Here is a 14,627-nt window from a genome sequence, read left to right as displayed (position 1 = left end):
AACAATTCCACACTGTGCGTATCAACTTTCAAACGGTTCGAATCTAGTCACAATTAATTTGATTCAGCCCACAAAATTTATAGGATTAATTCCATATCAAAATACTAATATTTTCACAAAATTCGAAATTATTCGCCAAAAATTACTCGTGGGGACCACGTCTCGAAATCCGACAAAACTCACAAAATCCGACAACTCATCCAATTATGAGTTCAACCATACTAATTTCACTCAAATCCGACTCTGAATCGGTGTTCAAATCTCGAAAATTCATTTTATAAAGTTTCTACAATTTTTCTCAAATTTCCACCTCAAAGTACTAATCAGATGATGAAATCATTGATATATTCATGTATATTAACCAAATTCGAGTTAGAATCACTTACTACGATGAATTTCTTGACAAAACGAACGAAAAAATACCACAAACCGAGCTCCCTAGATCCAAAGTGTGAAATAATACCCTAAACCTTAGATATATAGTACATACTCTGAACTCCAAATTCGCGGTCAGCGAAATTCTAAGTGCGGCCGAGCCCCATGTCCCGCGGTCGCGAAAATAATGGTGCGGCAGCGAAATTCCTGGGGTTGCACTGCCAGGCTTTAGTATTTTGGACATAACGTTCTCTACAAATGTACAAATTATGACTTATTTATCTTTTTTGGAAATTAGACACGAAGGGCTACATCTTTCGTTTTTGCATCATCTCAAAATTCCTTATAGATCACAAGATATAGGCTTCTGAAGTTGTACCAACGAATCTGCAGAACTTCCTGGAGCGCGGCCTCAGACAGAATTATGCGGTCCGCGAATATTTGAGCGCGGCCGCGAAATTCTGCTGCTGTCCGCGTCCCTCCTTCGCCTCAGCGCCCAAAAATGTGCGATTCGCGTCCCCAAAAGTGCCAAAACAATATTAGAGTGCCGAAATATTCGGACTCGCTCAAAACTTATCCCGAAACTCATCCGGAACCTCCCATATACAAACCATATATGAATTTCAATCATAAAACATGCTACGGACCTATTTGCGCACTCAAAACACTGAAAAGAGGTCGCCTTGACCCGATATTGACCATGACCAAACTCACTAATTTCTTAACTTTATTAATCTCTCAACCAATGATCCAAAAATACACTCAAGTCCCTCGGGAGCTCAACCAAATATACCAATACATTCCATAACATAACACGGAATTACTCGAGGCCTCAAACCATATCAAATAACATCAAAACGACGAATCGCACCTCAAATCAAAATCTATGGACTTTGAACTTTCAAATTCTATATCATGTGCCGAAATATATCAAATCAATCCGGAATGACTTCAAATTTTGCACACAAGTCATAAATGACATAATGAAACTATTCAATTTTACAGAATCATATTTCGACCTCGATATCAAAAAGTCAACCCCCGGTCAAACTTCCCAAAATTTAACTTTCGGCATTTCAAGCTTAATTCCACTACGGACTTCCAAATAATTTTTCTTACACGCTCCTAAGTTCAAATCACCATACGGAGCTATTGCAACCATCAGAATTAAATTTTGAGGTCTTTAACACATAAGTCAATATCCGGTAAATTATTTCAACTTAAACTTTCAACCTAAAAATTTATTTTTCCAAGCTAACTCTGAAATACCTTTAAACCAAAACCAAAAATTCATACAAGTGATAATACCTCGTAGGAAATTATTTAAGACTTCAAATAGTTGAAAGGAGCGTAAATGTTCAAAACGACCGGTCGGGTCGTTACATATACACTAAATGGAAGTGTATTAATGCTATTTGTGAGAAATGTTTGTGATTATTTAAGTAATATTAGTGGTATCCTGAAGTAACGCTAGTGATTCATTAGCCTATACATTGATAATTATACTAATTAAGTAGAAGTGTATTAGTATTGTCTTAAAAACTATTACTGATTGATTAGCTTATGCATTAAGAATTACACTAAGTATAAGTGTATTAGTAATATCAGTAAGAAATATTAGCGATTGATTAGCTTATAAATTAATAATTACATAAAGTAGATGCATATTAGTGGTATGCTTAAGTAATATTAATAATTGATTAGCCTATCTATTAGTAATTATACTGATTAAGTAAAAGTTTATCACTAATAGTCTTAAGAACTATTACTAATTGATTAGTTTATACACTGAGAATTACACTAAGCAGAAGTGTATTTGCAATATCAGTAAGAAATATTAGCGATTAATTAGCTTATAAATTGATAATTATAAAAAGTAGATATGTATTAGTGATATCCTTAAGTAATATTAGTGATTGATTAGCTCATATATTAATAATTATACTAATTAAGTAGAAGTATATTAATAGTATTCTTAAGAATTATTATTGATTGATTAGCTTATACATTGAGAATTACTCTAAGTAGGAATGTATTAGTAATACAGGTAAGAAAATTTAGTGATAGATTAGCCTATACATTGAAAATTCTACTAAGTAGAAGTGTATTAGCAGTATTCTTAAGAAATATTACCCATTGATTAGTTTATAAAATGATAACTACACTAAGTAGAAGTGTATTAGTGATATCCTTAAGTAATATTAGTGATTGATTAGACAATTACTTGATACTTAACTACGTAAAAGTGGTTTAGTAGAAATTAGCTTGTAAATTAATAATTACATTAGCTTATGATTTATTTTAAATTATTAATAGTAATTTTATTGTTAATTAATGCTAAAAGATGAATTACACTTTATCAGGATTATTTATATTTCATGGTCAATTTCGTTGTTAATTAATGCTAAAAGATGAATTTCTTAATATATGTTAAAACATCTAAAAACTCAATTAAAGTGGACGGGAAGGAATAATAAAATAATTGATCACATCTTGCTAATTACTACATTTGCTTGAAAATATTACAACTATGGGCATAATATTTTCAGAAACTTTAATATTACACATAAATTCCACTACACAGAATTAAAGTATTTGATAATTAAGATAATTGAGTGGTTTACCTCTTTCCTAACTGCGCCGTTTCAGCCTCTAACCTCACCTTCATTACACTCTTTCTTGCCCCTAAATTTCACAACACGTTTTCCTCTTTTTGCCGTTCTTCTTCTTTTACTGGGAGCTTGTCTTTGTTTATAGTCTTTGTTCTTCTACTGGGAGCTTGTCGGAGTCAGAACCTCCGTTCAAGTCGGTGGTTTGGGATGTATTGAGGTGGTTATCAGTTGTAGACGAAGGAGACTCGCGGCTGCGAAAGCGGTGGTTGGTGTTAGTGTGGCTTTTTTGTCCCCATTTCAATTGGGTAAAGAGAAATAATGCAGTGGACGTGACTTGACCGATGCCGTTGCCATTATAAGAATTGGGCAAAGAGCAAAACCCTACTAAGACCTTCATGCAACTTTATCTCGGTGAGTTTTTTTCTCTCCCATTATGATTGAACGTGGTTGGAGGCGTGTACAAGGGTAGAGCATACGACCTTTCCTTCGAGCACAATTTTTATCGCCTCGCGTGTGGACTGCAACGTATATACTTTCGCTTAGTGCGGAGATTTGTCAGATGTGGTTCTTGTATGTTTGAAAATTTTGATTATTCTTACTTAGTGATAATAAAAGGTAATTTTTTAGTACTAGAATCTTGACTGCAATAATAATTTGTGTATAACTAGCTTGAGTTTTTTAGAGTTTCTGCTTCTATGTATTATCATACACTAGGCTCTTGCAAAATGTGGATACTTGACCTTTCAATATTGATAATGTTTGCTGATTTTCTTTCTGAAATGGTAATGGTTATTTTTATTTATTATGTAGATATCGCAGCAAAGGTACTTTCTTTAATTCAGCATAGTACAAAATTTTGTGATTTGTGGCAAAAACTGACTTGTAAGTAAAAACAATGGGGACCTTTAGCTCTCAGATTGAAGCTGAAGATTATCTTTGGTTTGCCATTTGGTAAATCCATGCTAATCTCATCTCACGATGAGAAATAACTTTACGACTTCATTAATAGGAGGAAAATGTGTCATAAATCACTTATAGCATCTAGGTAGACATGTTGCAGGATTATCAGATACAATCATTCAACTCTACTATGTCAAATTGTAACAGGTTGAAGAAATTATCATGCACTTTTAAAATTGTTCCTGATGCATATGCACCTTCTAAAGATAGATAATTGATTTCATTATTGTTTCCCCCAACAGAAAGCAATTTTTTGAACTGTCTCCTATTTATGATGGTAATGCCAGCTGTTTCTAATTGGGATACTTATTTAATCATCTGCTATTCGAAGACTCTGTTTGATAGTGCATTCTATTAATTTCAATTATCAGAATGTTTATAAGGATGAAAGAAGTTAACTTTTTTCAAGTATGGGAGGTGTAAGACAAGTGAGTCTGTTAGCTTAGATATCTTTATGGTGAGTGAGGGTGATTCAGGTGTTTATAACTAGAGGTATTTATAGAGAATGGCACGTGGATAGTGAATTGTGGTGGGACTGGTTAACTGTCCTTGTTATATTTTAGCATAAATTCAATTTCTGTATTTGGCTTTGTTGTAGCTTATATTGATTTAAAACATTTATCCAAAGAAAAAAAATTATTTATTATGACTCATAGAGGGAAGAGACAAAAGGAGTAGGCTTTTTTCTGAAAAGGGAGTAGAGCTCTAACAAAATGAGTTTGTTAGTACTATTTCTGAGCCTTTTTAGAAGATTGAATTCTAAGGACCCGTTTGGACATAGATTTTGCCAAAATAAACTTGAGTTTTATTTGGCAAACACATATTTGGCCATAACTTTTGCCTATATTTTGACAAAATTTCATATCCCAAAACCTGCTCAATAGCTGGTTTTGGGCCAAATCCCTAATAATACACATATTTTTTCAAAATAAATTTGGGAAATATATTTTGAAAACGTATGTCCAAACACATTTTCATCTTCAAGCCAAACTTCACCCAAAACAATTTTTTCAAAACAAATTTAAGAATCTATGACCAAACGCTAGCTAACACTTTATTTTGATGGTAGTTGGTAGGACAAAAATATTTTGCCCCATACTTTCTTGATTCCTATCTACCATAGTCGACTTAAAAAACCAAACCCCTAATCATTTCCTTTTTCTGTTCATGTTTGTTTTGTCTTTAGCTCCAATTCACTATCCATTTTGAAATAACCCTAATGAACATTTAGTGGTGAAATCAAACATTGATCTTGTCTATGCCAAACAATAGTGATATCATCAATGATTCAATGGGTGCAGAATTATTCTATTCTAACTCTTCGTGTATATTTTTCACTTTTCTTTTGTGAATTACAAGGTATTGGGACATCCGCCACCGTACAAAATGAGGACCTTAAGGAGATGCGGCGAATGATTCAACAACTTTCTAGAAACTATGCAGGTGAACGAGAAAAAAAAAAGCATGAAGAGAAGATTAGAGACGCACTTAGGAATGACATCGACTCCCTTAAGGCTCAAGTGAACCACTTAATCGGCCTGCTCCATTCTCCGCCAAAAAAGCCACATTTATGAAGAGGATGAAAGTGATGGAAATAATATAAATGATGAAGAAGATGAGAGGGAATCCGAAGAATGAGTGATTTTATGTTTGGTTGGATTGTTGTTTAGTTGGATGTTAATTTTGAATGTTACATTTTGAAGTTTGGTCGGATAGTTTTGATGTTTGATGGGATAATTTGGATGTTTGGATAATTTATAAAGTTTTGTTGTTGTTAAGTTGAGTTTCATTGTGGTTGCATTTCTGTTTCTATTGTAAAATTCTGGCTGGCAGGTGGTGCAACAAAAAATAGGCACTCCCTGCCAAAAATATACCAGATTTACCGAGGGACTTACCGACCGAGTTCGATGGAACACTTATTCATTTTCAATCCATAATTCTTAATTAGCGAGGGAGTCCGTCAGTAGACGTGAACCAAATTTTCAAATTTTGTTGAACATACCGACGGATATCCATCGGAATATGAATTTATTCATATTTTTAATTTTTGAATTACTAAATTAAAATTCTAAATTTACCGATGGTATCCGTCGGTAATATTAAATTATTATTTTTAATTTACCGACAGATATCCGTCGGTATTGATATTATTAATATTATATTATTTTATAATATATCGCCGGATATCCGTCGGTAAGTAAAATTATTTGACCAACTATTGTCAGAAATGTACCGATGACTTAACGATGGGATCCATTGGTATTTATCGATAGATTCTGTCGGTTTATTTGACCGAGGAAGGTTTTACCTACCTACCACTTACCGACGGACTTCCTTCGATACAATCTTGTTACCGAGAGACGTCCGTCGGTGATTTGCGTCGGTAAATAAGTAATTTTTAGTAGTGAAGTAAAAGGATAATAAAAGGAGTCTCATGTACGTACAACCGAACCTAATGAGATTTATATGCTGAAATCTCTTAAGCATAGAAGTGTATAATATATAGTAGAGAGTTTTTTCCTATACAAATGCTTTCCCTGCTATTTATAGAGAGGAGTATATATAATTGACTTCAACTTGAATTTTGTATCATTTAACATGTTTAAATATTTAGGTATATACGTAGTACACCCATCGTTCTGTCTCAATTAAATTATGTTATGAAATTTGATGTGACATATGTTTAAATGATCATTCCAACTCTATTGAGATGAGGCAATTCATCTCTTTACTGTCGATTCTCTCATTTTGTAGCAAAAGAAAAACCAAAAGGAATTAGAGGAACACTATAGTCCATAAGTGTGAGTAATGTAATGATAGTGGAGGCGTCAACTTGTAAACAAGAAGACAGATTCATAAATCAATCATCTTCAAAAACTCTTTTCATTATAACAAAGACCAGTTATGACGAGGAGATAACATTTTATCACCACACATGTCACTTCATAAATGGCCATTGGGCTGACTCAAATGGAACCTTTTGACTACTAAGATATGTTTTTGGACTTATGTCAAATGGATTCAAAACATAATATATAGAAGTAAAAATATATTTTGCCTTATATATGCATTGTAATTTTTTGGCGAAAGAGGTTTAAAATAAATAAAAAAGTTTATATTATACAAATAGCGTAAAAATAATTTTTTTGATTTTTCATAAGAAAAAGTCTAGTAAAATGACAACGAATCCAAAAATAACCGTCATAGGATCAAATCTTATACATGTGATCTTTATTATTTTTTAAAAATCGTTTGTATAAAGTTCTAACTTCGCCATTATTAGACTTATAGTGGATCATTGCGAATGAAACACAAGAAATGTTTATAGGATTAATATTCATTTCCTCATGTTTCCATGTCCATTCACCCTTCTCTAGCTTTGAAGATCCTCCTCTAATTAATTGATATGTACAACCCAATATTGTGCTAGGATTTTCAGTTTCCCCGTTTTCAACTTTCTTTTTCTTTTTCTCTTCTATTCTTTTCAGTTATTAATTCTCATATATAGGGAATTGGAAGAGGGGACCTTTGGAAAATGCATTGGCTCCATTCACCTAATAATTCAGAGATTTTATATATCTTTCTATACATACAAAAAGTAATCTTCCTTTTGACATATCTGAAGTGTACGAATTTTCTTGGCCGTTTTGGGTTCTCTCAATATTCTTTTGCAATTATTATGGTATAACCTGCACTTTGGAATTGGCTGTTTGGATATTATAGGAATTGAAGAACAAAATATCAAAGACAAATATTTCAAGACTTTAAATTATTGAAGACAAATTGTTAATGCATCCACTATTTGTTTTGACAATTGTTGTAAGTTAATTAATATATGTATTCTTAAAAAGAATTTAGCCACCAAACAATACCTTTAATTTAGGAGACATGTAAAAATTCTAAAGTTCATTAACAATTTCTTATCAGCTCGCTCTATCAGAAAATTGCTTATTTTTTATTTTACAATTATTAGTTTTCCTAAAACAAAAAGACTCTACACATTCTCCCAACGGCCTTTTGTATTATATAACTCTCCAAATCCACAAATATGGTTTTGCTTATTTAAAATCTTTAGTTCTTCAATTTAAATGGTCATATATGTCAAATAAATTACAACTTTAATTTTTAGATGGAGTCATGGAGAGAGTTCAATAATTAAAATTTTCCTTTTTATATCAATAATTAAAATTTTCCTTTTTATATCAATAATTAAAATTTTCCTTTTAAATTACAACTTTAATTTTTAGATGGAGTCATGGAGAGAGTTCAATAATTAAAATTTTCCTTTTTATATCCATTCAAAACAAAGATCAGATAGGGGAAAAAACAAGTAAATTAAAACAGTGACTATAATAAAATGGGAGATAAAAGGAAGAGGTTTTAGCCAAAATTGTCCCTTATGTTTGGGGTAAGTTTAACTTTGTCTTTTATCTATTGTCCTGAGCACTTATTGTCTTTAAAGTTTGCTAAACTTGAGCAGTTTTAGTCCACTTAAGAGTTTTTAGACAAAATTGTCCCTTACATTTGGAGGTAAGTCTAATTTTGTCCTTTATCTATTGCCCTGAGCACTTATTGTCCTTCAAGTTTGCTAAACTTGAGCAGATTTAGTCCACTTAATAAAAGATCCAAACTGGTGGGTAAAAAAACTTTCAGTACTCAAGTTTTGCAGAACCGATGTAAAGAACCTAAACCTGTTTAACGGGCCAGGTTGACCCGGTTCCTGACCGGTCTAGACCGGTAGTAAATCAGACTGGCCTGGACTGGTGAAGGGGGCCGGGTAGGGCTGGATTTGGGGTTTAGTCCGTATATTTTTTTTACTGGTTAACCGGACCGGTCAATAAAAATTATTGTTGAACCGGTTAACCGCCCCGACCCGGTTGAGAAAAATAGTGACCGATCGTCACTAATCCTGGTCGGTTGCCAAGTTTTTAAAATCGAGCTTAACTAGTCTGGGCTCATCCGATGAAAAATTGAACTGGAACGGTTCCGAGCCTAAGGGCCCCGACCCGACCCACCCCTTTATCACCTTTAAGATTGTAGAAACAAGTGTGATAATTTTTTTAAAAATAATTAAGAAAATAGTCGTTGAACCGGGTCGGTCCGGTCTAGTTAACCGGTTCAAAAGTAACTTTCATTGACCAGGTTTGACCGATCCGGTTAACCGGTAAAACAGTATATACGGACCAATCCCCTAATCCCCCAAACCCAACCCTACCCGGCTCCCTTTCACCGGGCCGGTCCGAAACCGGGTCAACCTGACCCGTTAAATAGGTTTAGGTTCACTATATCGGTTCTGCAAAATTTGAGCATCAAAAGTTTCTTTACCTAGTTGACTCAGTGAAATCACTGTTAGTTTTTTGATCTCCCTTTGGGTCTTTTGTTAGTGGACTAAACCTGCTCAAGTTTAACAAACTTAAAGGACAATAAGTGCTCAGGGTAATAGATAAAGGATAAAGTTAGATTTACCCCAAAAATAAGGGACAATTTTGACTAAAAACTAATAAAAGTAAACAGTAACGTAAATGACCGATAGTAGACAACTTGGACAAATAATAGATGCTGACTCAGCAAATGGACCACTAATGCAATTTCAAAAATTCCAGGTCAGATTTGCAATGTCACCATTCATTGGGCCTCTGTCCACCTCTACTTAAATGTGCTTTCTTCTCATTTTGCCCAACCAAAAGCAGTAAAACAACAATAGAGACTAAAATAGAGAGGTTTTTCATTTGCAGAGTTTCAAATTCATTGAAAATCAGCATTGTTTAAAGAGCTGCATTAATATGGGTGAGGTAATTAAGTTTAACCTCTTTATATTAACACTATTTATATTTATAACATTATATATCAATGTAGGTACTCTAGCTATGTTTTTGTTTCTTATTTTCTTTGAACATATAGGAGAAGAAAGTGGAAGAAAACAAGGAGAAAGAGAAGAAGGAAGAAGAGATAGTGCTAAAGGTTGATATGCATTGTGAAGCTTGTGCTAGAAAAGTTGCTAGATCCTTGAAAAGATTCCAAGGTCTCTTTATCCTCTAATTCCATTGCATTCTTTTGGTTTTCAATTTTTTGGCTATTTGCTTAAATGCATTGCAAAATCTTTCAAATCCCATTTGTTCTTTTTATTGGTTCTAGGAGATTTTTTTCCTTTCTAAAACAAGTCATTAATTTAATAATCTTCATTTAATTATTCTATCTCCCATTATCCTTTGCACGTTTTTAAATTCAAGAATTCATTAACTCCCAAGCTTAACATTTAATACCATGAATGAAGAGTATACTCCAACAAAGACATTAACTTTATTTTATATATGAATTTTGATATAAAATGGTCATTTATTGTGGATCGGACTGAGTAATATATATACAAGTATGGTTTAGGACTTGATATGATTTTATGAGTTTATATACGAAACTTAAACTCGATTTTTGATGGTGAAATTGGAACTATAGGAGTAGAGGAAGTAATGGCGGATTACAAGGCCAGTAAGGTGGTGGTAAAAGGCAAAAATGCAGACCCTCTTAAAGTGTGTGAAAGGGTCCAAAACAAAAGTGGCCGAAAAGTTGAACTCATTTCACCTTTACCTAAGCCACCCGAAGAAGAAATTAAGGAGGAAATTATAAAGAAAGAAGAGAAAAAAGATGAGGTAATTTACTTGCTACTAATTCATTATTATTTCTATATATACTTGTGGATAATCATCTCTGTCTCATTATTTGTTACTTGAACAGTGCTTTAGTTCTATTTCTAAGTTTTGAACTCATAAACTTTAAATTATACTTTTAAGTCTTGTTTGGAAATTCAATATTCTGGACTACGTAGCCACTGGGCACATTTAATTATATGAAGCTTAGATGGGACCCGGGGAGAAGTTTGACCCACAGTTGGGTTTGCAATATATAGCCAGAGGTCAAGGGTCAGTCAAGGTTTTGCTGCTGCATGACCTCTTAATTAGGCTAAAGGAACTGAAACTGGCCAGCTCTGCCAGCCAGCAAACAATACCCGCATCGGAGCCCAACCAAATCTGTATTCGTGTCGAAAAATTCCGCCTTGAGATAAATCGCTCTTTAACAACAGTGGTTCCCCACTAAGGACTCGAACTCAAGACATCTGATAAAGGGTGAAGGAGTACTACTTACCACTTAACCGCAACCTTAATTTGTTGGTGATATGAGCACATCTTATAATGAGATGGGACCTAGGAGAATTCACGGGATTAACATTCAATATTTGAAATGTTTAGGGTGTTGGCTATATATATACAGAGTTTAGGAATAGTAACAATCACAAGACAAATTAAAGCTTGGCTTTATCTTGAAAATATTAATGTGAAGAAAGAAAGCCTGGTTGGCGAATGACTTAAATTAATATCATATGAGCAACCACTTATAATTAGCAGGACCAATTACCCCTGTAATTATTTGCGACATGCAAATTATAGTTGGCTTTCCTTACCATGATTTGGGACATGAAATTAGTATTGGAAATGCTTTTTTGGTTGTTGAGTTACTGATTTGGACCTAAATCTTTACACAAAAGGATGCCATCAGTGTATTAATGAATATTATATAATTAATCATTTAGTTTGTATGTACATTCTCTTGAATATACTCAGAGCTAGCTAAACGGCTGTAGTGTTACAAAAATGAATAAGGATTGTCCAAAACTATTTAAGGAGACCAAGTTACCATATACAATCCGATGTAGGACAATTCAATAACTATATGCCAAACTGAGAAACTTAAGCCGTGAATTTATTTTGTGTCTTGTTTCACTTGACACAAAATAAATTCACGGCTTAAGTTTCTTGTTTCACTTTGCCAATCGAAGGGAACCTTGGAGCAACGGTAAATTTGTCTCTTTGTGACCTATAAATCTTAGGTTCAAGCCATGGAATCAGTCGCTGATGCTTGCATCTAGGCTACCTACATCACATCCACTTTGGGTGCGGTCCATCCCCGGACCCTTCGTGATCACATAATATTTTGTGCACCGAGGTGCCTTTTTTTTCACTTTGCCAATCATTTTTTTTAAAAAAATTCCTTGATTAATTAAATTAATATGGAAGTGTGAAAAATGTTTTTTTTTTCCTGGCAGCCTCCTCCGGTAATAACGGTTGTCTTGAACGTTCAAATGCATTGTGATGCTTGTGCTCAAGCTTTGCAGAAACGGATCCGCAAAATTAAAGGTATATATATATCTTACTGTTTTCACATGTTACCTTAGTAATCCAAAATGGTTCAGGAGTTGGTTTTATAACCTAGGCTACAGTATCAAGTTAATTGCTATTTTGAAAATGCAATGCAGGAGTAGAATCTGTTACGACAGACCTTGTAAAAAATCAAGTAGTAGTAAAAGGTGTCATCGACTCAGAGAAGATAGCTAATGATGTTTATAAGAGAACTGGAAAACAAGTTTCAGTTATAAAGAATGAAGAGAAAAAGGAAGAAACTGAGAAGAAAGAAGAAGAGAAAAAAGATAAAGAAGAAAAGAAACAAGGTGAAGCTGAGGAAAGCAAAGGAGAAGATGATAACAAGACAGACATTAAGAAAAATGAATATTTGCCTGCAAAATACTACTACAATTATAATATGGAGTATGCTAATTATTCCCCTCAGATTTTCAGTGATGAAAATCCTCATGCTTGCTCTCTCATGTAACTTTTTCAGCTATATATATGCTTTAGTTATTGTTTATAAACATGATCGATTGACAATTGAGTTGTTTATTACTATTATTACATCATTTTTTGCCTTCTCACCGTGTTTTAAATTTCAGTTTCTTGTTTGATGAGTGTGAAGAAAAAGTGTAAATGAAGTCTCTAAATTTGATAAGCGAAGAAATCGAAAGTGATTTGAGGCAGAACTGAAAATACAAATCCCTAATTTCAGAGAAGAGAGAGAGCTTCTGTATTATTATCGAAATGATGCCTAAAAAGTGTCGTGTACATGTGTGGCCCTTTGTATCTTCTTAACACAATGAAATGAAATATACAGAAAAAGAATAACTTGAGCTTTTGACCCGATTGGGCCTAGTTATGAAGTTTGGTCCTGGACTATGAAAATAGAGATCCAACACCCCAAAAACACGAACATGACATTTTTCCAGAATCCAGACGTCATTTAATTGGCTGGCTTGACGAAGGCAAGATGACATTTAACTTGGAGGGATATTACACAGAAGGCAAGATGACATCTGTGTTACTTGACTTGGCTCATTTGGCTAACAATTCACTAAAAGATGGGGATTTGCTGTCGTTGAATATTCACAGATGAGCTTTTGAACGCACTAACTTGTAACTGAGCAAGTTCCATTCAGCTCTCGAACTATAATAATCATGGGATTATTATAATCACAGGATTAGCAGAAGTTGCATAGTAGATCAGATGAAAAACGACTTGCTATTTTATTAGCAGAGAAAATTAGGCTAGTCAAATTATATTAGATTATTAGTCAGATCACTAATGTCTATATTGAAAAGATGTACGTACGCAAGTGGAAAAAAGCTGGACCAGGTTCATGAGCTCAAGCCTAAGTTAACTTCCCGACGAGGAAGAAGTCTAAGATGAAGAGGAGGAAACTTAAAGAATGATGAACTTAGCTATAATCTCTGTTTACCAAACTTCAGTTTCTCTGACTAAAAAAGATTTATATCGAGGAGAGAAACTGCACAAGGAAAACCCCCAACAAGCTCTTTTCCAACTCAGAGTCAGAAAGTTTTTAGGTGATTAAAACTGAAAAGCAAAAGAAAATACAAAAACAAAATCTTCAATAATCGACTAATCATGTGTGATCTCAACAGTGCCAAAATCGTCATAGTTGTTTCACTACATTTCGACAACATATATATGGAGACGTCTCCCGAACATCATAGCTAAATAGCCAGTGAGACGGAAAACGAAATACCATTACCAAATGAAGTTGAACATCCAGATACACATAGTGACCTTCAAATATTTCCACAAAGTGCACATTTGGTGAGGATAACTAGCTCTGACTTTCTTGACCCAGTGCTTGTCGTCTTGGGTAGCTGATAGGAGCATATCGAACCATTCCTCAACAATGTTGAAGACATGAAAATGATCTTCTCAAGATGAGACAAAGTGAGGTCAATTGAGCCATGGTTTATCCGAATCTGAGAATTGGTTAACCAACAATGAGAAGGATTTGAGAAAATTTAAAAAATGGAGGCATGAACAACAAATGTAACGGAAATGGAAGATCATGCCGTGGAGAAATATTAGGTGATAGGCTCAGAAAGTGGAAGACAAGGATGAGGATAGATTGGATAACAATACAGGGGTGGCAGGATGAAGATGGGATAGAGGTGGAAATAGGATACACGGATATTCTCATATTCACCAGGAGATCTGGTGCTGCCTCAAACCATGGATGGATCAAATGCAGGTCACACTTTCTTTCCCCGCAAAAAAACAAAGATATCAGCAAAACTGAACAGCTTGATGCTAATCTCAAACTTAGTCACTTGGGTAAATGCCAATTTTTGTTTGCAAGTATTTAATCAGCAATGCCCTCCGTTGTACAATGTACAGCGAGTATGCTCATTTTTATCTCTGATACTAAATTTTCTTGTGTAATTGAACTATTGATATTAACTTCAAGAAATATGTGCATGGGTAAAAACAATGCATATTATAGGAAACCAGGATTGCAAAATA

General features: G+C 33.9%; 1 protein-coding gene across 2 annotated transcripts; it reads left to right on the top strand.

Moving 5' to 3' along the window:
* The first annotated feature begins 9,596 nt into the window (after positions 1 to 9,596).
* LOC107812849 (heavy metal-associated isoprenylated plant protein 7) lies at positions 9,597 to 12,685 on the top strand. 2 transcript variants are annotated; one of them, XM_075224597.1, is made up of 5 exons: positions 9,597 to 9,734; positions 9,849 to 9,969; positions 10,401 to 10,594; positions 12,046 to 12,136; positions 12,256 to 12,685. In XM_075224597.1, the coding sequence occupies exons 2-5, from the start codon at positions 9,915 to 9,917 to the stop codon at positions 12,606 to 12,608; spliced, it is 693 nt and encodes a 230-aa protein (XP_075080698.1). In that variant the 5' UTR covers positions 9,597 to 9,734; positions 9,849 to 9,914; the 3' UTR covers positions 12,609 to 12,685. The 2 variants fall into 2 exon arrangements, with proteins under 2 accessions (XP_075080698.1, XP_016493508.2); XM_016638022.2 differs by having other exon boundaries at positions 9,607 to 9,739.
* The last annotated feature ends 1,942 nt before the right edge of the window (positions 12,686 to 14,627 follow it).

This window comes from Nicotiana tabacum, chromosome 11 (genome assembly GCF_000715075.1).
Source record: "Nicotiana tabacum cultivar K326 chromosome 11, ASM71507v2, whole genome shotgun sequence".
Taxonomy (NCBI): Eukaryota; Viridiplantae; Streptophyta; class Magnoliopsida; order Solanales; family Solanaceae; genus Nicotiana; species Nicotiana tabacum.
The sequence above is the reverse complement of the archived record's forward strand: the minus strand, read 5'-3'. Positions and strand labels throughout refer to the sequence as shown.

Bases quoted from the DNA above. Each gene is read 5' to 3' on its own strand.
- LOC107812849 (XM_016638022.2), top strand. The intron at 9,970-10,400 runs GTCTCTTTATCC...TTGGAACTATAG, and splicing joins ATCCTTGAAAAGATTCCAAG to GAGTAGAGGAAGTAATGGCG. The intron at 12,137-12,255 runs GTATATATATAT...AATGCAATGCAG, and splicing joins ACGGATCCGCAAAATTAAAG to GAGTAGAATCTGTTACGACA.